The following is a 24,637-nucleotide window of genomic DNA, read 5'->3' on the forward strand; positions in this document are numbered from 1 at the left end:
TCTATACTGTGACTTTGCTGCCTCCTCAGCAGGATGGCCTTTGTGGTTATTGAATCGTCTCTGCAGCGGAGGCTCAGTTTCAATCATACATACCACGAGAGCTACCGAAGCATACAAAGAACGGTTAACCCTTGTGTGTCGTTGATTATCTCTCTGACCCTGCATTCCAGTAAGACAGACTGAAGAAGGCTTCAGGGGAGGAAAATCAAAGACAAAATAAGATAAAATGTAATCACGCAGATGAGTTTTCAAAATGCTCACAGTGCAGATGAAGTCTTTGGTTTGGCATGATACCATAGAAATTGATCAAGTTGAAAATATATTTTTAATGCATATTTTTCTGTCTGAACTAATTAGAAACTAATTAATTGATTGGCCATTGTCTTGATCACCTTTATACTGCCAAAACACATTGGGTGAGGCATGGACTAAATTAGATCACCAAAGTCATGCTGTGGTATCATGCCCCAACATGTTAGCATAGGATTTTTTAAGTCCACAATATTGTGAGGTGAGGTCTCCGTGGGTTCTTCTTGTTTGTCCAGCATGTTCCAAAGATGATCAACTGGATTGGGATTTCTCTACTTAATTTTAAAAAAATACATGCATCAATCATCTATGTGGCTGAATTATATTAAGTCGTTTGGGGAATTTATTTTCAGGTCGTTTGAAAGGCGGGATTATTAAATATTCACGGCGTCACTGAACAAAAATCATTCATCACATAACCATATTAAAAATATTAAACAAAACAGATGAATTTCCATTTGGGTAATATTGTGGATCATAATTAGCCATGAATACTGGATAGAAAATTTACACAAAAAAATGAATTGCAGGTAATGTCCAATAACGCTGAAAGACATTCTGAAAGCCTGAAGAAGCAAAGTATAAAGATATCGACGTGGTTCAAAACTTTTTCCACAATTCTGCAATCATTCTCGGTTCATTAAGTTACTCTTTGCTACACTCGCTTTGGTAAAAGTTTAATCTTAGATCGATAGAGCCATATTCCTGGGATCAAAACTTTGTGCAGGATGTTCAATCTGGCTACTTTAACAAACTTCCTACAGTAGCAGATAGATTGACCAATGGGCACAGCGAATGATTGATGACATCATTAAGGTGGCACACAGCATTCCAGAAGCACAAGTACTCGTCGGAGCTTTAATGGGCACACACATATACACACACGCACACAAACACATGCACAGTCATTTACCAAAGTTATTGTAAAGTGGCCGAACTCTTTACTTTTCCCCTTTGTCTTTGTCTGCGTACTCAGAAATCAACATGTATGTGTGTGTGCGCGTAAAAGTGGCTGACATATAGACCTTGTTTGAGTCAGTAGATTCAGCACATCAACTGAACTCCCCTGGAGTTCACACACACAGACACAGACAGAGAGAAAGAGTTGGCTCAGTGGCCTTACCATCTGTCCATTAATCAAGGTGCCACATGGAGCCCCTCTCTCAGTCTCTGTCTCTGCCTGCGCTCTCTCTCGTAAAGTCTTAGAGGAGTGAAAACTGGGAACATTGCAATTTGATTGCTGCTTTTGCTGTTTTGTTACATGCTTTTCTTTACAATTTCTATTTGCCATATTGTACCTCATAAAGTGATTACCACTCTAAGCCATCTTTCTTTTTTTTTTTACAAGTTTCTTTTTCTTTCCCTTCATGCCCTGACATTAGCGACTCCTTTTTTTTTTCAAAGAAATTCACTTTATTTTCTTGTTAGTGTTCCAAAAGACATGCTTAGCTATATAAAAGTGTTTTGACAGAGGTGTCCCTTTAAGAAAGCTTGCAGTTTTCTTACAGATTGCCTCTCTGTCAATGTTATTCATGAGTTTCCTTGTTGGTTCATTGGAAATAAAGGTCAAATCTGAGCAGAGAGCAGCTAGAAACAGCCTTCTTCTCATTCCAGTTTTATTTAACTCTGTAAAACAGACATGAGTACTTAGGAAAACATGTTTTCATACTTAGGAATAAAAATGTTGACTTTATAACCTGCTGAACTCATTGCAGGCCCTTAAAAATCTGGTATCTTAGCAAAGTCAGAAGAGAGGCCATCTGTCTGATGGCTTCTCTTCTCACACTGTTTCAAGAAAAATTCATAAGCAGCATCTGGTGCATCTACATAGACTCCTGTCTTTCCATGTCAAAATGACAAACAAGGTCATTTTGCTTTAGATCAATCCGCATCATAAAAACATAGCTTAAAAACAATACAATGCTGCCAAAATAGATGGAGTACAACAAATTGCTTTGGTTTTGGCAGATTGAGAAGAATGTATCTTTTTGGCTCCGCTTTTTAATCAACATTTTGTCCATTTTAATCACAAAACGTTGGTTTAAAAGTTTAAAAAAAATATTACTAATTCTAGAGAATTACTGACATGATATTCCAGATATTCCACACGTTTGGAATATCTGTCAAAAAATTAACATAAATGTTTTTGAAAATACACTCATCAGTTCACATTTTCAGAAGCATTAAAGAGCCCTACAAATATAACATCAATAAAGATGGAATCCTTAAAATAAATTTGCATATAATACAATAAGATTTTTTTTTTTATTTCCAACGTAAATTTAAGTATACTTGAGTTGGGGAAAAAATCCGTGAAAAAATTAGATATATTTTATTTAGTTCTTTTGTAGAAATTTGCTTATGGTATATAATATTTGCACATTTGTCAGTTTGAGCCAATAAAAAAAAAACACATGTCCCCATTAAATGTTTAAAAATACACAGAAATTAATTAAAAACATGTTCGGAACATGTTAGTGTGCAATATAATTGCACGATACCTGATTTTACTGCAGCCTGTGATCAGGAAATCTGTTCAAATATTAGCACTTCTTCTAAAGCAGTAAGAACAAAGAGTTCACACATGACCTTCAATTAAGTTTCAAATGACTGAGCGTATAATAAAATGTCTATAATTTTCTCGCAGCGTATACAGGAATATGAACTCTATTCCTGCCAGACTTCCTAAATTAGAGATCTGAATCAGCGATCTTCTTGAATAATGACACAAAACAGCAGCATATTTGTAGACATCAATGCTGTTTCTCCAACTTCATAGTCTATTAGTTCCAGGAGAACTCCTCTCCTATGCCTTCAAGGCATCTTTACTTTTGGAATTTCAATATTGGATGTTTGCGCCTAAGGGGAATAGGTTTAAAAAGAAGAGTGGATTTCATAATACACTCCCTGCTTTTCACACGAAGTAAGCCACCCTCTCCAAAACACTCCATTTCAAGCTTAAAGCTGTATATCTAGAGAATATAGCTGCAATTTCTACAGTAACACAGCATTGTGGTTTTCCATTTTCAGCTTCCTCTTCTGAGTGATCCTTTTACATAGCCTAAATAAAGCCCCAGCATTATTGTCAAAAAGATGAGACCCAGCGTTACATGCATGTTGTCCTTCAAGCAGCCTTAGTGTGGTTTCTCTGGGATTCACGGGATTTTTGAAGACAGATCTTTTTTAGTTTCACTAAAGTACAACCATACATAACAATGACATACTGCAGCTGCAGCAAGAGAAGAATTACGGGTAAAAACGCTCCCATTATGGCAACGTTAATGTCTAAACTGGTACAACAGTCATGTCAAAAAAACTGAATCTTATATTTTTTTTAACAGAAAAAGAATATTAGATTGACAAGTAATAACACAAACCAGCCTAAAAATGTAGCCAAGAATACTAATATGATCTCTTTAAAGTGCATATATCATTATTTCTTTGAGTCAGAAATGTCAAAATCCAAAAAAAAAAAATAAATACTTAACTCTCAATGGGCCTTTTCTGATGCCTTATTCCTCTTTTTTTCTGTCATAAGAGTTTTAGATATTTCTTGAGTTTGGTTATGAAAACGAATACACAGTTGAAACCCGAAGTTTGCATACACCAAAACTGTTTGAAAGTAAAATTGGACCAAGCTTCTCCTGTTTAGAAATTACTAAGATAAATTATATTTGTTAAATGCAAACATTTATCATTATTTATTTATTTATTTATTTATTTATTTATTTATTTATTTATGTCTTTAATATCAAGGGTTTACATACAGAATGATTATTACATCTTTACACAATGTGACAAAGCCTAGATTATGATGTCTTTGCTTTGGAAACTTTTGATAGGTTATCTGAAATGGTGAGTTAATCGGAGGCATACATGTGGATTTATTTTAAATCCGACTGACCTTAAACCAGAGAAGTTGAAACTTCCAGTTTCATCCGTAATAATAATGAGTTAAAACGCAAAAAAAACAGAGAAATTTAACTCTGGTTGCAGAACAGATCACTATAAGAGAGATTTTTCCTGCCAACATCGCTACCTACAAAATTCATTAAAGAATTTGAAATAATGTGATTTACAACATTTTATTTTCTTCTGTGATCAATAGTGTTTTTGAATTTGAAATGAATTTTATTTTTTTGTTCTAATAAATGTGAAATAGGTTAACATTGACATTTATAATAACATTGACATTTATGTCAATGACAATAACATTGACATAAATTTCAATACTCAAAAAAGTTAACAAGAAGTAGTTTCCAAAATTTGTCTTTTAATGCAAACTTATGTCTCTGTGCATTTTCATTTTTGAGACTTTAAAGAAGCAACAACACCTTATGAAGTATGATGCTTATAATAACAAATACTGCTGACTTATTGGTTTCTTAGCAACAGTGGTATGCATTGTAAAAGTAGCTTATGTTAGAACTCTGGGCAATTAAGTTTTATTTTTTCGCAAAAAAGATATGCTTTACAGTTATAGTGGGCCAGAGAAAATGTAATTTTCCAGCAAGGATATCCGTTGACTGGCGGCTCTGTTTTTGGTATGCTTGCTATAGTCTTTCTTAATGTGTTTCTGCTGTTGAGAAAAAAAAAAAATCCAGGATTTTTAAAGCCCCATTCCATCAGTGGACACAGGTAGAAGAAAGACTTAACTGGCTTTATCTCGACAGTTTTATTTAACAACTCATTATAGGGTAAAATGAGTCCCTAACAGTCATTAAAAATAACGAAGAGTCAATCCAAATTATTATTACATATATCTAATAATGAGTTAGATAATAAGCTTGCCTGGAAGGATTAAGCAGAAGCCATAATAAGAAAGGCATGCTGGATTCATAGTACCTCGGTTAAATCCTTAGAAGAATTGGAGCAGTCCTAGTAATATGAACCCAAAGGAGGTCAGTGCACCTGTGTGTCTGGTTCACAAATAAAAATCGCAGGATTTCAGTCAAGGACAGTGTTTATCTTGTGTCCTTTAACCTAAAGGCAAGAGAGCCCAACCCGACCCAAGCGAGGATCCACCCTGTTCAGCTGACTTTGGGCCAAACACTAAATCGCCTTACAAGCTCGGAGTGGTTTCAGAGTTTAGCTGCTGCGCTTTTATAAATGCTTAGTAATATACTAAATAACTGACCTTCTAAAGCATATGACTAAAGCAACCTTAAGGTAGAAGTGATGTTTGACTTTTTTACAGCTTCTTTTTGCCCTCTTCCCATCCTCCTGAAGTTCATTCTGATTACAGTTCAAGGAATTACTTGATGTATGAGACTATGCATAAGTCTTAAGTTATATCTTATTTACTTGCATTTTGCTTCCAAGAAAAAAAAAAGAATATAGCAGGAGTCCACAAAGTGAATGCTAAATAGCTACAATCTGGAATCTTGGCAAAGATCACCTAAAGGTTTATGTGTTTCTCTGCTCCCGTGTCAAGTTTTAGCAGAATTTCACACAGTCAGTTGCAAAGTATTCATAACAACTTAACATTCTCGTGTGTTTTTTTCACGTTAGAAACAAACATTCTCGTGCATTTCATTGGGACTTTAACAAGACAAAGTGCTACAAAATTCTGAAGTGTAAGGAAAACAATGCATGGCTGTCAAATTAAAATAAAATGTGCCAAAGTACTGTTTGGAGACCTAACTCAGAAGAGGCCTTTCTTCTTGTTACAGGCACACACACATACACTGTGAATATTTTGTTTTAAGTTAAAGAATGTGTCCCACTACAGTCTCGAGCCAAGTAAGGAAAGAAATGACAAACGACTTTGGCATTTAATATGGCAGACACACTCTCCCTCTTTCTCTCTTTCTCACTTTCTGGGCCCACCTATCACTTGGTAAATAAACTTCGAAGTATGTCGATTCTTGAAAATGAGGTGTTCAGAGTATGAAATGATTACACATGCATCACCTTAAAAAAATACAGATATTTATTTATCAGTGATAACACTGGGTGGATGTTCACAGTTTAATTGGATTGTGTTTACATATTTTTTTTTGGTCCTGGGCAACAGCCATCACGGCCTCAATGATGAAAGCACATCTAGAATCAGAGAAGGACTGCAAAATCCGGCGAGTTGTACCTTTACAGACTGGTCTGTGGTCACTCCAGGCGGCGAAGACTTCGGCCACTCTCTGGCAACTGATGGTTTTGCTGCCCTGCAGCACGTAGTCCTCTCCACAACTGAACTGGACCACACTGCCAATGCTAAATCAACACACAGAAGTACATAAGCATCACACAGAAAACAAAGGTTATGGTAAAATAAAAATAAAATACAGGTTTTTTTGGGGTTTTTTTTACAAATGTTCTATGTGTATGTTAAAAAATCCTCACACACTTTTGTGATGTTATTGTGACTGATCTGATCAGATTTTTCTCATAACTTCCTGTTTGTTTGGAATACAGAGGCAACTCTTTAAAATGCGAAAGACAACCAAAATCATCAAGATTTTGGGTAGAACTGTAAAAAATAACTTTGGGTTTAAAGTTATCTTCTATTTGACTGGAAGTAATATCAACATTTTGGAGAGGCCTGACCAGAATTTCAATTTAAATCTGATAGAATTTGTCAAAGGAGTTGAATGAGAATGATGGGAAGACGGCCTTCTAAGTTCAAAATTATCCACATACCATTGAAAACGACTGAATAATGTGGTTAAAATTAGCTGTTAAGCAAAGAAAAAAAAAATCCTCTTAAATATTGAGAATGGTACAAATAATCTGTAGCGAGATAGTTTAGTGTGATATTTTTAAAAAATATGATTTATATTTATTGAGACTACTTTTACATTGTTTTAGTGCTGTGCAAAAGATGTCTTATGTCAAATCAGAAACTAAATTTAAACTTAAATGAAATAATTTTTTAATTTGGCCAGCGGGGTTTAACTACACAGTAACATAAGTATTTAAATACTTTAAAACAATTGAAGATGTGACAACACATGAAGGCTGGATAAGGAATTCCTCACGCAATGAGTTACTGTGTAAGAACAGCAACAAAAAGCAGCATTATGGGATCAGCAGTCTTCCTCAACAACAGTTAGACGTCATCTAAATGCCAACCTCCTGTTCAGTAGTGGTAGTGGGGAAATGCCCTTCAAATCCCCCAATCACAACTCTAAACATGAACTTTGCTAAACCCTACAGGGACTTTTACTGAAACACTGGGGTTTGATCACAGGAAGTTATGATCTAGCTTTTCATCAACAAGCATTTAAGATGGCTTGATGTCAGATGATTGTTTTCTGGTGGAAAACAATCATCTGACATGTTTCTATTCTCTTTTTCACTCTGGTCGATCCCAACAGCAGCAATTTTGTTCATGTATCTTTCTCTCGCACATTGGTCAAGAGTGTTCACATATTTTCTTTTAGTTGGTCTCGAAGTCATGTGTCTGCTATGCATTGCATACTGGCTTGCCTACTAAGTTGGCGAGGATCTTTAACTAAATGTTTTTTGGGGGGAGAGGGGGGGCTTATAAGCTACTGCAATAAAAGATGTATTTAATCAATGGCTTTTATGTGTTTTTGCAGTGGGTACCAATACTTGGCCAAGGTGCTATATCTAAAAACAAATTGTACCTGAAGTCATTTCCATGGCGTTTTCCATTTTCCGGCTCTCCTGGGTCAGGGCAGGAGTTAGACGCCTGTCTGACACCACCTTCATTCACTAAACGGAAAGAAAAACATGCACACAACCGGCACAAATGGGTCAGAATGGAATAGATAAGACAGCAACAAAGCAGAACTGTGTCCACAAGTTCCTTCAAGTTGACTCTTTGTTTATCTACAGGAGAGGCAGGGAGATCAGTGTTCATGCTACTGCTGGTCTAAAAAAAACATCAAATGTTTATTTCCACAAAAAAAATCAACAATATCCAAATCCAACTGTTGTTATAAATAAATATTTGGAAAAAAAAATAAAGAAAAAACAAGAGCACTGAACTGCCTCAGTGCACCCTGGCAATATTCTAAAACCATCTGTTTTTGTCATTTAATTGCATTCAGCACTGGTCTTCCTGGGTGAATTTCCAGCTCCTTGCTTTTAGTTTTGGAAACCTGCCTGCCTTACCACTTATTCACTTTGGAAGCAGCGGGAAGCAGATTAGAATAGGAGATAGATGGAGGTGGGCAGACAGTGATATTACAGCAGTCCAAACACTTGATTATACCAGAAACACTAGAGCTTATCTTGACTGTAAGAATGTCATTTACACATCCAAGATGTAGAAGACAACAACAACAAAAAAAAACTTCATTTTACCCAGATCATGTTTAAGTATGAGAATGATTTTTTTTTAAATCAAGAAAAAATTGCTTATTTCTGGTGTTCACTGACCTTAGATTTTGTTATATCGGTTTTAGGTTTATATTTTAACATTATTTATCCTACACTGCAGTTTATTAATTACAAAGTAGCAGCAAATTATTAAACACATCAAACCAGAGTTATTTAAAAACCTTGGCACAACTATAACTGCAAGTGTTTTTTTTTTTTTGTTTTTTTCCAAGTCAAAAAAAAAAAAAAAACAGTTGCAAACATTATGCAAAGCAGGGACCCAGCTTCTGGCACACCTCCTGAGGAATTATAGCCATCTTATTATGAGCTATGGCCTCAAATTCGGCACTCTAATACTTCCAGAAGTTTGTCTGAGACCAACTTTTTCTGGACTTTGAGATATGCTTCGGATCATTATCTTGTTGAAAGGCCCAGTGATGCTCTAGCTTTAGCTTCTCTGCTGGAGATTCACCCTACAGGATCGCAAGTGAGTCACTATTTTAATTTTTTCACACTTCTCAACACTTTGATTTGTTTTCCATTTCATATAATTTATGCAATTGTCACACATTTTTTTCATGTGTTTACTAATGCCTGCACAAACAAGTTAATGAGATAATCTAAGGTCTTTCTTTCTAGAGAAAGAAAGAAAGAAAGAAGAATTTCAGCTGCTAATCAATCTTGTAATAAAACTCTTTTTGATTAAAAATCTAAAATTCCTTTGTTGTTTTTTTAATGACAGCTGAATTTCAAGATTGTGACCAGATTTAATTGAAAGCCAAATGTATTTATATATATAGATATATAAACTCTTTATTGTGCAGTTTGTTTTTTGTGACTTGAAAACCCTCCAAAAAATCTGGCAAACCACAGTTTTGTCTCATCCTTGACAAGAAATCAGATGCCAGCAAGCTCAATTAGGTGCAACAAACACAGGCCGGAGCAATAATTCCGGTCATTTCTGCTTTCACACGAACACCTTCACACCCACGCTGTCTGGGCTTTCTGGCTAACGCGCAAGTACATGTTTAGTCCATATCAACGAACCCAGCAGGTGGTTGGAGAGTGTATGTGTGTTTGTGTTTGTATTTGTTAGAGTAGATAGTTTGTTGCTTTGTTGGAGCGGCTAATTTGACCATCTGGACTATTAACATGACAACAGAGGGACTGGTTACAGTACTAGCACACAATCAAGAGCAAAACACACAAATCCTAACCCACACACCCATGCACATTTACAATGGCAGACTTTAAAAAGCCATCCCTTAAATGTGTATTTGTTGATGGAGAGGCTCTGTGCTTCAGTGAAGAGTTAAACCTTTTAGAGCAGAGCAAATTATCTTCTAAACCAATCCAAGCCAGACGAATTAGCGCGCACATTTGGAGAGATAGAGCTCAACTGTCATTCCGCAGCATGGCAGGAAACTTGATGAATCAAAAATGTCTTCTTTTTTTTCTGTGTTGTAAGTTTTCATCAACATATAAAGTGCTTGCAAAATAATTTATACCCCTGGAACTTCTGCATATTTTGTCACATAACATACAAATATCAATGTATTTTAAAGAGATTGTACGTAATGAAATCAACACAAAGGAGTGAGTTCAAACTTTTCAATGACTATACATCCAAAACCTCCCTGGAGAACTACTGTCACATCATCCATACAGGTACAGGTACAACGTAAAAAGTAGAATATTGTAAAGGTTGATTCTGCTGTACTTCTGCAGAGATAGGAAGGCAGCAGAGGACAATCCTGTTAGAGGAAGCATGTCTGGGACAGTAGTCAAGATTCAAGATTCACCGTCCAGAACCACAATGTCCCTCATGCAGACCTACAAATTAAATTATTAAGAGTCAGGCATATCTAGGTGTGAGAAAGGCTCACTAAAAATCCTTGTGAGAACTTGCAGAAACACTTGAAAGTTTAGGTTCATAAACTCTACATACATACAAATCGGCAGAGCTTAAATTTGTTTTTCAAAGACGAATGGGCAAAAATTTCAGTGTTTAGATGAGTCTGGCTGGTAGAGACATAGTGTCGCTATGTCTCTAGGTTAAAAGTCATGTTTTCAGATATCACACTTTACATTCTTTGTGTTGGTTTATCACAATCATCTCAGTAAAAAACACTGAAGGTTTTGGATCAAGCGAAACAAAATGAGACAATAGGTAAGAGTTTTTCAAGGCATTGTGTCCAGTATTGAATTGAATGGACACACAGAATACAAATCACAAAAACAAACAACCAAAGCAAAGTGCTAAATGTAATTAATTACAAAGCATGCAAAGCAAACACATGCAAGTAAATCTTAACCTATGTTTAAATTGCAGTGATGAACTGTAGTCAAACTATAGACCCGACATCATGACTCCTAATGTTATAACTTGACAAACATTCCTGTGGACTCAACAGTTGTGTGGCATAATGTGGGCTCTTAACTTGCTAACAGCAATAGATATTTGGCATGGAATTGTGTGATTTACTGGCGAGCAGAAAGAAGCTTTAAAAACTTAGAATTGTGCTGCTTTTCTGGTTCTAACCACTCAACATGAATATTAAACTTCACCATTGGTGTGTGAGTAACAAGGCTAAGGTAACCAGAAATAACAGTAGATTAATGTAGATTTGCTAAAGTAAAAGCCTATTGCAGGGACTGTTTGATTTGAGGTGTTACAGTTATAGCGGTGGTTTAATCTGGAAAAGAAACGACACACACTACTGGCAACAGAGACATGTAAGATTTCTAAAAAGCACACATTTTCAATGAAGAGATTCTCTGAGCAAAAACACCATTTACCAGTTGTTTTTTGCCCAGTAAAACAAATTTACTGGGCTGTTGAGGAACTATAACGTTCCAATGATCTCTCCAGCAAATGTGAGGATGCATTTACGAGTTTACTACAGCCACAGCATAGAGATGTTACGTGTGATGGGTATCACGAGGCGTCGGTGTGCCATTTTGTGTAACAAAATAGAACATAAAAGCAGGGAAATGTTATCCTGAATATCTCTAAGAGCTAAAACGGTCAGCTTTGTAAAGCAGTGTGAATCCGTGTATTTATGGGAAAACAGACAAAGGAGAAGAGAGGTAGAAAATAATAGTGTAACATAAGTGACTTTATATATGCGTTAGCTGAAAACCTTAGTTGAATTGTAATATAAATGTTGAATTCTATGTAGCTTGATCATACATGGTCCTTCCCATGTCAGAAAGAACAGGAGCACTTTAAGACAATATTCACGTTTGCTTTTCTTATTAGAATATCTTAAGTGATGCCATTACATATCTTAAAGATAATGTAACCCCTATTAAGGATGTGTAAAAATTAAAAATGTCTTAAGAAACTTGCACAAAAAAACAAAAATCAACTGTCAAACTTTTAGCTAAGAAAAAATATTACAAACAAATGTTAATTATTTGCAGAAAACCCACTATTCCCACACAGATTGGCAATTTTAACTAATTCAGCTAAAATAGGGATTAACTACATAAATCCTGATTTTATTTATGGAGTTATTATTTATTTACTTGTATACTGTAGTAGTAGTATTGCTTGTTATCCTCTGGATATATTTACTGGTGTATCCAGAATAGTTCTAAATGCATTTAAGGTCACTTTCACAGTATTGTTTTTTGCAATCAATGACAAGTATTGTTTTTTTCTTGTGTGTTTCTGGTATGTGGGTCAGACGTGGCCAATCAAGTTTATTATGCATACTTAAATGATCAATCGCTGCTTAATTTAGAATCTACTTCAAAGCAAAAATTATTATTGTTATTAAAACAAATAGATCAATAAATTAAATGAAGTCGGGTAGTTAGGGGCTAATTAGGGGAGAGATATCTAAAGGGTGTTGGACCCTAGTTTCTAATATGGCTTATTGTTTTACTACGACGCTTTTGCGTATGGTAAATATGAAAGAAGTGCTGTATCTTACTTTATGTAACATTCACTTTAGCTGGTTTCAAGGTAAAGAAAACATAAGACACATAAAAAAGCTATATATTCCAAATGATAATCCTAGCCTAGCGTAAGATTGTACAACTCAGTAAATGATTTGCTGACCCTAATAACCTGAGCCTAAAGATGCATCAGTACGGGGAAAAAAGAAAAAAAGAAATAAAGAAGGACACGGTTGCAAATAGGAAAAGGTTAGAGAAAGGGGTATGAGTTGGGCCATAAACAGTGTTACAGCAGATGATTCACATTCCCTGGTCTAGCCTGAAGCAAGCCAGAACAAACCATGATTAAGCTTATCAGAGCAAAGCTGTGATTAAATAAATCAAAGCAAACAAAGAAGAGGCAAGACACTGTGACCTTAACATACATACACAAAAAGTCAAACCATGGAAAAACACAACAGTCAAGAAGAATGCAAAAGTAGCTTTCAGCAAAGGCATTGCTATTCTCAACACATTTGTGCAACATCACTTCCACGTTTAGTATTTCTTTAATCTGAGAAAATGGTTAAATACAAGGCATTAAAATATATATTTTGAGTCAAAGCACAAATGTGTTGAATATGACAATAGGCCTTTAGAAGAGAGAAAAGAAGAAAAAAAAGCCAAAAACAAACCAACAGTTTAAGCCATTACATGTTATTTCATTAAGCAAAGGGACACTGAGAATTGAACTCACATATTGAAAACTTGTTGCTGGAGTCTTTGCCGGGGAATAATTTTACACCCCTCGATTTAAAATCTACTGATCGCTTCACTGCAGAGGAGAACAGAATACAGAAAAAAGAGAAGAGAAATCAGATAACAGAGTTGATAAAAGCAGAAAGAATATATCTGACCTAATAAAAAGATTAAAATTAAACGGCTCGTTCCTCTCTCTGTTGCAACGCTGCGAGAGAAAAGAGCAAAGCAAAAACAAACGTAAAAAGGCAACAACAAAAAATTCAAACGGTGGAAACAGACGGACAGAGAGGAAAAAGGAGAGAAAAATGGAAGCATAGTTGAAAAACAGAATCTTATAAGTAGTGTCATTCAGGATTTTTAATCATGTTAATATTTCTCTCTCTCTCGCTCGCTCTCTCTCTCTCTCTCTCTCTGTCACTCTTAAATGAAACACTTGGGATGTTCTGCTGGAAGCTCCATCAGATTCTTAACAAAAGCTGAGAAGGGAAATTGCAGCTTTAATCAAAATAACTCACAATGCAGCTCTGTAATCAAAGCATTCAGATAATGAAACGTTAGGAAATAGATGGCTGGATGGAGCAAATCAAAGACAAGAGGAGGCAAACTGATGGGGAGTAAATCCCTGTCAGCGTGAGCTCTAGTATCATCATTTCATTATGAGCCACATTAACATACGGCACTGAACCTGTAGATTAATATAGCTTAGCAAGTGTGGCTGCAAAGACAGGCTATAGATGACAGCGTGAGTGGGTGAGAGCTATATCTGAATTAGAGCACTAATGAGGAAAAAAACAAAACACTCCAGGGTAGTCTTAATTAGATTTCCTTTTGAACCATTTTTTGTCCTATTGTCAACAATATATAAAATAAATAAGAAACAAATCATTTCTGACCATTATATAAAAAGGATACGTCTCATCTACAAACACATTCACAAATTACTGATGATTGTCCGAAAAGCCGGCTGACTGACAGACACCGATTTCACAATGAGCTAACGATTCCATCAAATAATCGCAAATGGCAAAAAAAAAACTTTAAAAAAAACAACAATTATTCCAATATCAAACAGTGGTAACATTTATGCACATACATCATTCTGTTTGTATTTGATACGTGTGAAGAACAACATAGAATAAAAATGCTAATATTACTGCCAACACATTGACATGCAAGTTGGTATTTAATCAGTGTGAACAATTGTTCGGTCAATAATGTCATAATGTAGCATAGAAAGTTCCAAATTCAGCACACAACCTTGTTTAAGAAGTCTCGATTTTCAAACTACAAACATTGCCCATCATATATTTATGTAATTTAAATTTAATGGCATGTGAAAGACAATTCATGGTTTTCTCCACACATTCTCTCTGCAGCATAGAGGAAGCAGCTCTCCCCGTACACAACATGATTTTGCGAGCAGTCAGTTACCTGTGTACGAGAGTTGAATGAAGGGCACCTTGTTTAACAATGTGTTTCATGTTTGGGAATCAAAGTAAATGACACTTTGTCTACCAAAGGTGTCCAAAACATTACTATTTTTACCCTAGTTTATAAAAAAATGCTGGAAAAGCACACAGGTTTCTTGAAAGCAGATGCATAAGACAGGAATAGATCAGCCTTTCATATCTGTAAGCTACGTAACATGATGTTCAACAGAATTCCACTTTGTTAGTCCTCAGAATATTTTATTAGGAATTGTTGGCGTGTTTTTGTCACAGTGTTTGTCACACTTGTGTTTCTTTTTGTTCAGCTGTGGTTTTTAGCTTGGAACTATTCAATGGCTGCCATTTCTTGCCCAGTCTCTTTCTTATTGGCGAGTCATGAAGACTTGACCTTAACCGAGGCAAGAGAGGCCTGCAGTGCTTCAGATGTTGTTCTGGGTTCTTAATGAGTTGTCGATGCACTCCTGGAAAAGGTTTGGGGACCAGCCACTCCCGGGAAGCTTCACCTCAGCTCTTTCTCTTTTTTTTCTGTCCATTTATGATTCTCACTGTGGTTTCCTGGAGCCTTAGAAATAGCGTTGTTACCCTTTCCAAGCTGACAGATGTCATTGACTTTTTCAGCTGTTTCTGAATTTACTTTTATCAGGGCATGATGCATTTCTGTTTGAAGTCTTTAAGCCTATTTTGTGTTGTCAGACAGATCCTATTTAAGATGTATTGCATCAGGTTTTAATCAGGCTTGGATGTGCCGAGTCAAACTTAAATCAGCTTCAGTGTCAAGCACTGTTAGTGCACCGGTTTAAATGAGAGTAATTCTATTTTTACACAGTGCAAGATTGATTTCCAATTTTCTTTCCTGAATAAAAATAGCTATAACTTTTCCTTTATTTGAAGCTGCAGTGTGTAACTTCTATAAAAAAAATGTCATTTTACATATTTGTTGAAATTGTCACTGTGTCGTAACAGTATGTTAAGAGACAAAAAAACTGAAAATATTAAGCTCCTCCGCCTTCCCCCAGTCCTAACTATAAACAACCAATTAGAACCAGGAGGCAGGTCTCTGATTGGTTGTTTTCAGTTCAGATCATGCATTTCTTCAGACTGCAACAGTAGCAGAGGGAGGAAGTAGAGGACCTTAATCTTTTCACAGATTGTTTGTCTTATACTGTCACAACATAGTGACAGTTTGTATAAATACGCGTTAAAGCATATTTGTCTGAAATTAAAATTAGTTTTTGGTACATTTACATATAACAAAAAATCTGAAATAATTTTTTCACAGCACTCTGAGAACTCTAATATTATCCAGCTACATGTGTTTTAACAAATAACGTGGGGCAACTCTGCAAATTCCAAACCATTATCTTAATTGGAGAAATAGGTTAATTAATCTAGCATGATTTGCTATATATTTTAAGGGTAAGGGGAAATAAATACATACATTTCAATGTTTGTACATTTATAAATTTAGTAGGGTGTTCAAACCACAATTAATTGCAAGTTGTAGGAAGTCATCAACTTCCTACAATAATGGCCTAAGTAATTTTTTTTTGCCAAAAGTAATTTTGGCAAAAATAAATCACCAACTTTTTTTTTGCAAATTGATAAATTAGGCAAGAAAAATTTTTTTTTTGCCAAATAATGACTTGGGCCATGTTTTTTTGGTGACAATATGTAATAAATGTCCTTAAAACCTGAAAATGGGTGTAGCATAAATGAATGCCATCAGGATTTATTACCTTGTGGACTAGGTTAAATTTAAATGACTTGATGTTTTACATCCTATTACCTTTTCCTTATAGAACTGATTTTGCCACACAGGTGACCTTTGTGATGCCAACAGAGGTGATGTAACATAGTGTAAAGATCAGAGCAAGTATTTATTGTCTATGCTGGGTATTTGTAAGATCAATAGAGAAGTAGTTTATATCGCCATACTGCTAAAATAGTCACCATTATCTGAACTCTGATTATTTTCAGTCATCACTGTAAATACCAAGAGTTTATAGTCTCAGTGTGAAATATGGCTGAGTATTTCACACTGAACAAAGATTTCAGTTTATGATTTGACAACCCTTTAGTCTGTGAAATAAAGATCCTTAGTTTTAAAAAAAAACAACAAAAAAAAACAATCTGGTCTCATTCTCATGAATCCAATTTCATTTATCGTCTTGTCTTGGTATGCCAGACATTACATCCCTTTTCATTCTCGTCTGTAACCAGTGCTGCTCCATTTGCTTAGTTGGTTTTCATTGAGCATAAATATTACCAGTCAGAAGTCAAACAGAGCCTTGAAAAGTGACATTTGAAGTGATGTACAAGCAAAATATGAGTACTCTGTCAAATGAAGGGAACTCTACTTGACTGATCGTAAAAAGTGTTGTTTTATCTTTCATAAATCAGATGGTTATTATCTTCTTGTGGATTTTTGCCTTTTGATTTGACATGGTACAGAGGGTGCTTTTAAGTAAAATTGGATCCTCATAAATCATCTTAATTGTACAAAGCAGGACTCAAAATTTATTTTTTGTATCTTTTCCACAAAAAGTACATTGGATATTTACAAAAAGACTAAAATAAGTGAATGAATGCATTCTAGAAAGGGATTATCAGAAATCATGTGTCAAATTTGACATCTCAATACTCTGACACTATTGTTCCATAATGAACCACTAAGTTAGATATGTCATCACCTATGCACACATATTTTTCAGCTTTTCGGGTTTAAGTTATTTTAAATTTCCCTACCATTTAAATAATTTAAAGGGTGATTATTATAAACTTCACTTTTTTGAGCTTTATTTCATCCTCCGATGTTATCCTCTCATCAAAAACATACTTGCATTGTTGCTTTGATTCTCTCATGCCCGTTTGAAGGATCCTTGAATCTCCCCCGGCAGCCATTCAATGGATTCCTAAATGCTTGCTCTCAAAAAGTGCCGCTTATTTCCACAAAGCTCCTCCTTGGAGCTGCAGTCTCCGAGGAAAAGCAATTAGCAAACACCTGGTGAAACTGAGAGTCTGCTGAGCTTATCATACAAACTATTCCTCAGTCCAGCGCTCCTAAGAACGGTTGTTAACAGCATAATGAGAAACATTGCTGCGATGATCGGCTGAAGGCGGAGTGTTGGAAACAGTAAAAGCCTCTTTAAGAGGCAGAGGCCCAATTTCAAGGCGTCAAATTATGAAGTTAAATTTCTTTTAAGTCATGTTTGATATACAGTATACAGTATTCTTGAAAGTAACAGTTACTTGATTGTGTAAAGAAGCAGATATGTGCCTGGAAACACACAATGCCCCTTTAAATTCTCAGTGAGCGTGATCCAGCATGTCATGTACCACAGCCGCTCATTGCAGAAAAATATGACTAAAAAAACCCTAACTTCACAGCAATCCACCCACCTACACAAAGCATGAACTTTATCATCCCTGACACCACAGTCACAGCTATTAAAGCAGAAAGATGTTTGATAGCTGATAAACTGACTGCTGTCTCTAGGAATGCATCTCGTTTCCCGCATTTAAAAAGAGCAATTCATGTAGCAAACATTTATATTAATATTTTCTGACCAACTCATAAACATTATTTGTTGTATATGTGTTTATGTATATGCGCATTTCCATTTTTTCACGATTAAGCAAAAATAATACAAATATCTGGCACAAAAATACATAACTTTTAACATTTGGTGCAAGGTTCATAATTTGTTTAGTTTAAAATATTTTCCTGTCATGAAAAAAAATGTATAATATTGTGTAACTGTTTTGTGGTGAAGACTGAACTTCAAGTAACATAAATTAACATATAGTCAGATATGTCCATTAGCTTGTAAGATCTAGTATATGCCAGAAGGCAGAAAAAGTTAAATATGTTGTTGGTGGCATAAATTTATGCTCTGCATCAAGCCCTTTTAATATGCATCATAAAGCCTGTCCTATATGTAAATATGCATCAAAGTTAAATGTGACCTGGTTAATATTCTAGCCTACGTGCAGAAACACTAATGCAAACAGATGGAAGGGCAGATGCATTTAAGTAAGCTACAGTTATGAGCTGAAATTCTGAATTTTTAACACAGCTATATTTAGTTACAGAATAAGTGCTCAAATAGAGTTCAGCAGTATTCAGAAAGACACTAAAACAAGTAAAGAAACACATTTCTGCTTGTTTTACTGGATGCTATGCTGTCTGCTTTTTCCTTGCTATGGATCAAATTACTTTTCAGTCTACGGTTTCAAATACTGCCAGATCTGTTGTGATGCTTTGGTATCTCAGAGAGCCCCGAAGTATCCTCTGACATAAGAAAAAATTGATGAACACTCAACCATCTTGTTCCCATTTTCTTGACCATAACATGTTAGTCTGTTTAGTTTGGCTTGGCGAGTTTAATTTGAGAGAATTCAGTTATACTAGATGTAATAATAAGTATAAGGTGTTAAGGAATGCAACCTCTAGGGGAGAGCAGATGTCAGCACTGTAGAAGTTATCTATGTTTGATTAGCAGCTTGTAAGGACCAATCAGTGCCCCTTCAGCGCCACTCTGTGCAGTATCAGACAACATGGATGAAGTCAACATTGCTCATTCCATATTACCCTAATAACTTACCATATCAGTGAGAACATGTCTCAAAGAGCAAAAACAGAACAAAGATTAAATAATGGAAGCCAGTTGTGGTACAAATGCAAGCCTCAACAATAATTTAAGATAGAAAAGGCACAGTTTATGGATTTATGAGCTCATATGATCCTGTAGAGGCCTGCAGTATCTTTGTACTCAGTTTGACTAATGGTTCATAAGTTAGGGCTGACAAGGAAAAGGGCTCTGGGATTTATTTGCCCAGAATCCAAATTTTATATCCTGCATGGGCTAAATGTTTTCTTTCTTTCATAGCTGTAATTATCTGCTGCACTGGGCAATTTAAGTTGTATGCACTTGATCATGAGTGGATTTGAGACACAACATGGGCCTTAAAGAAATGCAATGCACAATCGACAATATCCAATATGTCAACCTCCTCAAGGGTTATGCTGTTCCACTGCTTGAATTGAATAATGTTTGCGTAGCCTTGGTTGTCTGGTGTTGTTTTGTTTTTTTTACCGACTGAATTATTTCTTCCAATAGCGCTGGCTGACTAATATTGCAGTCAGTTGTTCATTAAGAGCCAATCACGGCCCTGCAGAGACAGAAACTCATGAATAGGTAATGAAGAAAGATGATGGAGGGATGTGATTGGTAGGTTCTGCCAAAGGGAAGAAAACAGATTCTTCATACCTGACACATGCAAAGACAATGGCGAAACACACACACCCACCCACCCACACACAGTGGACTGACACATCAACAAACAGATTCATCAACTTATAATGTATGCATGCGCTGAGAAGTGCTCAGAGAGAAGACAAACAAGGTTAAACTTATACAGATGTTTGAATTTTGATATATGAGAGGGAAGATACATTCCACTCACATTTATGCAGACAAAATAAAATTAGCCAGAAAGATGGTAATAATACTGGGCTTAAAATAAAAAGTGGCATCCATGAGAACATTTTGCATTGCTGCTTCATGTTTTATATTTCTGTTGCACTGCAGCACAATTTATAGAAAGAGACCCAAAGAGAACTGCACCTCAGGTTAGGACCAGAGGCAAAAAAAGCTGGTGTTCGTCAGACAGATCACAAAGGTTTTTACATCAACGACAAAAATGAAATGTTTCTAATGCATCTAATATAACCATCAAGTGTTGATGTCTGCATTGAAAATATAGCATCCCATGTTTGAAAAATCAATCAATCAAATTTTATTTGTATAGCACATTTCAGCAGCAAGGCATTTCAAGGTAAGATAAAAACATTAAAAACATCAAAACCCACACTTTAATCCTAATTTAGCCATAAGCAACTCTAAACAGGTGGGTTTTAAGTTGAGATTTAAAGGCACCCAGAGTTTCAGCTGTTTTACAGTTTTCTGGAAGTTTGTTTCAAATCTGTGGTGCATAGAAGCTGAATGCTGCTTTTCCTCGTTTGGTTCTGGTTCTGGGGATGCAGAGCAGACCAGAACCAGAAGATCTGGTCTTCTGAAAAATGAGGTAACAAAACCACAAACCTAAGACATACTATCTGTGTGATCTGTAAAAGACACCTTTGCAGTCCCCTTTATTATAATGCTTGCTAACACAAACAGTGAATTCAAGTTCAATCAGTCGCATATTACTTCATGACCACTAGGGAACAAAAGGGCAATCTGCACATGACCTAATGGTCATAGCTTAACATGTGTTTGTAGCTGCAGATAAAATTGATAATCATTCCACTTCATCTGAGTTTTGTTTCTGATTGTATTGATAATAGGATCTTACAAAATCACTTAATTTTGCTATCATTTGTGCTTAATTGTTCTTGTTTTCCATTTTAAAAATACATTTTTTGCAAGAATTAGATTACAGACCTCACTGGACAGAGCAATGAGGAGCATGCTGCAATATTTTCAAAATGCTGATGTCAGTTAAAAAAATGCTTTCTAAACTTTTTTTAAATGCTGAAACCTCTTATTGATTTTGAACTGCTACGTTGAATTTTAACGAGAAGACCACCAAAAGGTCAACGAAAGGAGCTACTTTGTCCCTTTCTTTGTTGGAGATGGTCCAGTCCTGTTTCATATTTTGAGATTGCACTTCTGTAACTGAAATACTGAAGTTTACCATCTAATTTGGTTTCGACTTCTACAGCATCAGAATTTACGCTGAGGTCCTTCTAATAAGGTGACTCCTTTCTTCACTATACCGCACCCTCTGCATGTTACATGTAACCTAACAAGATGAGTCATCTGTATAACATGAGGAGAGATACAATGTTCTTTTATTGCCGTTTTATTAAATCTACTTTTTGCAATGCGCTAATAATATAATGGTCACATAATACCAATCTTGAAAATTGGTGCAGTGTTCTTAATTTTGAAATCCTAATCTTTACTATAGCAAAGACTGTTTGTAATATTGTGGCCAAATAACGTGACACATGTCTCCCACTGTCTATGAACCATTTTTTCACAGGTCACCTGGAGCATATTCTTTTACATTTTAGTATATTTTGTCCCTGGATTAAGTATGAATAGTCTTTACTAAAGATGTTAAATGTGTGTGTCTTTGCTGTTTACTTTGAGCAATTATCAACTTTTTAATCTTTTAGCCTAACAGCTTTATAAAACTTGGATTTTAATGAGGCTACACATATCTAAATTTTTTTCCAAGAGTGTTTTCAAGTAAACAGTCAATTTTCACAGTGTTCCAACTAAAAAGTGTACACTAAAAGCCATTTTTAACCGCCATTCATCTGTGTGAATAATTTGTTGACTGCACCGTCAAATGGATATTGGATCTGTCATGAACAGCATCTGGTAATGCAACAAACGTACAGCGTTTGATGGTTGACGTAGGAGGTAAAATCCACTTTACCTTTGTTTTTAAAATCAGTTGCCAAACCTAATCTCTGGATATTTTCTTTAAAACACAAAAGGCCTGTTGCATTTATTCTTTGTAACACCCATCTAAGTAATGCGCCTCTAAATAACAAACTTAGCTTTACCCGAGAAACAAACCTGTGAGAATGGCACAGACTTTACTCTCAACTACAAGTTGTTTGTTGGGTCCCATTGTTGTCCGTGTTGTGCATGGAAATGCACCTTGTTGGAGAACTGTGGACTGAGCAGTATTTTTGGTTGAGACACAGCTGTCGAGCACAACTCATTCTAACATCATTTAACAGTGCTTTTATCAGGAGAGAAAAAAAGATGTACAATCCCTTTTTGCAGGGGCAAATGTAGAAATTTGTCAGTAGTTAAGAGAGACAAAGTTTCAGTTAAGTGTACGTGTGTGTACTTATTTGGGTGTCTTATTTAGGACCATTTCTGGTGTATTTACTGACCTTGTGAAGACAGATGAGTGTAAAAGGGAGCAAAGACCAGTCCTTTCTAAGAAGAGGCTATATGATTGAAGTCTATATGACTGCCAGAAATTGCTTTGTTGAGCAAATAGGAGATGGAAGAATAGGAATGCTTTTATTTCAGTTTTAAAAATGAAAGTAATTTTCTGCAAACAATCCAAAATACATATAAAATATACATTGAGACCTATTTAGACTAAATTTGTTAAGATTTTTTTTCTGCTATGATTATTTTAGCAGACCATGTCAATCTTGCAGTCTTCTGTGAGTTAATACTGTAACAATAGGATACAACTGGAACTTATACTGCCATATTTACTATATGTGACAATAAAAGAAGATTAAAAAAGGTCAAGCATTTCCTTGTATTCTACAATTTTTTACACCACTTAACATAGCTGAAAACCTGAGATACTTCTTTCATTGCTATGAACTTACTCAACACACCTATAATCCAAATACACAATTTGCAATAGTTAAAAAAAAAAAAACAATTACACTTCAATTCTTAACAGTTCAATCTGATTAGCTGTGTCAGCGAGAATGCCTCTAGGTGTCAAGCTGTAATTACCGTTTGAACGTTCACTCAGGAAGGCAATTATCCCAGTGCTTTGATCTCAACATATGGAGATCCCAACTCAGTTACTATTTGATGGTTTATGATGAATTCTATTTTAGGTTAGATTAGTTCACCTCAAGGAAAAATTGCAGGGATTCTGTGCTTTTTCTTGCAAAAACACACTCCATGTGGTAGATTTACGACCCATCCGTCCTCTCATTCATTTATCCACACATCGTCTACCACTTAGAAATCCCAAGACTGTCCTCTCCCCAGTGACTTCTTCCAGCCCTTCTGGGGGACTCCAAGGCATTCCCGAGCCAGCTGTGAAACGTGATCTCTTCAGCAACTACTGGGTTTGCCCTGAGGCTTCCTCCCAGTGAGACATTTCCAAAAGACCTCCCTAGTAAGTCAATCAGAGGGCATCTTCACCAGATGCCCAAACTATCTCAACCGGCTGCTTTTAGGTAAAAAAAAAAATTCTATTAATAAATATGTAGAAGGTTGAATCCTAAGGAGATGCCATGTTAGTAATCTACTGTGTGGTTTTGCCAGAATCCCTAAAAGATGCTGTAATGATGCTGTAAGTGTAGAGGTTTTTACATGATTTACAGGTATTCCCTCAGTGAGACATACAGTAACAGTTCTGATTCTATTTTGGTTCGTAAAAGTAGTACAGTAGGAGACTTTTAGATGCTTCATACTAATCTATGGATGAGCTAATGTCAACTGAGCTGAATCTTTCTACACATATTTTCCCTGCGCTACAAATAAATGTTTGCATAACTAAATATAACAAAGCTTTCATTAAACAGTGATAGAAATGTACTGGCTATGATTGTGTTTAGCTCTTGACAAGACAGTGTTGTGCAGTAACAGAATTAATGTAATCTTAGCTAAAATATTTTACTGACAAAAAAAAAAAACAAAATAAAATATACAATTAATGAGAAAGAAAACCAGGATTAAACATAGGTTTGCATCAGCTGACCTTATATTTGATTTAATTTTTATTTGTGTTTTTTTTCCCTAAAATCATAAGAATGGCTACCAAATGAACTGTGAATAAAAAGTGAATGGTTGAAATAAAAGTGATTTTACCCTTTGAGAAAAACACACTGTCCCTGTGGGATGGGGGAGATATTTCCATTAAAATGGTTAATTCCCTCAATTTAGGTCTATCAGCAAAATGCCTACGGCATGTCTTAAAATCCTGGCAGCAGGAAATATTCTGAAGCATCAATTAAGCATTTAAATGACAATTAAAAATAATTGGTAGATTTGCTTTAGCTGTGCACAAGAGCTGCAGGCTTTTATTTACCAAACGGAGTAGTTCGGGAGCGAGGCTCCTGTCCTGTGTCCAAGAACCGTGAATGCAGCGCAGCCTCCGCTCAAATGAGAAAGTGCGCGCACGCAGAAATGCAGCTCTTTTCCCTTCTAAGCTGGCCAACA

The 24,637-nt window shown here is 35.7% G+C and overlaps 1 protein-coding gene across 9 annotated transcripts in view; it reads right to left on the reverse strand.

Annotated features, from left to right (window-relative positions):
• Nucleotides 1-24,637, reverse strand: part of LOC103472465 (CUB and sushi domain-containing protein 3-like) — a 393,820-nt gene that overhangs the window by 139,041 nt on the left and 230,142 nt on the right. For 7 of the 9 annotated variants that reach the window (XR_014089825.1, XM_081612755.1, XM_017307525.2 and 4 more), the window contains 3 exons: nucleotides 13,235-13,312; nucleotides 7,896-7,983; nucleotides 6,395-6,519 (listed from right to left, as the gene is read on the reverse strand). Coding sequence is in view for 8 of the 9 variants with exons in the window: in XM_081612755.1 (XP_081468881.1) it covers nucleotides 6,395-6,519; nucleotides 7,896-7,983; nucleotides 13,235-13,312 (291 nt within the window). In the remaining variant the exon portion in view is untranslated. The remainder of the gene's footprint in view (nucleotides 1-6,394; nucleotides 6,520-7,895; nucleotides 7,984-13,234; nucleotides 13,313-24,637) is intronic. The other 2 variants (XM_081612758.1, XM_081612757.1) reach the window with 1 other exon arrangement.

This window comes from Poecilia reticulata, chromosome 11, assembly GCF_904066995.2.
Source record: "Poecilia reticulata chromosome 11, P_reticulata-male-v2, whole genome shotgun sequence".
NCBI lineage: Eukaryota > Metazoa > Chordata > Actinopteri > Cyprinodontiformes > Poeciliidae > Poecilia > Poecilia reticulata.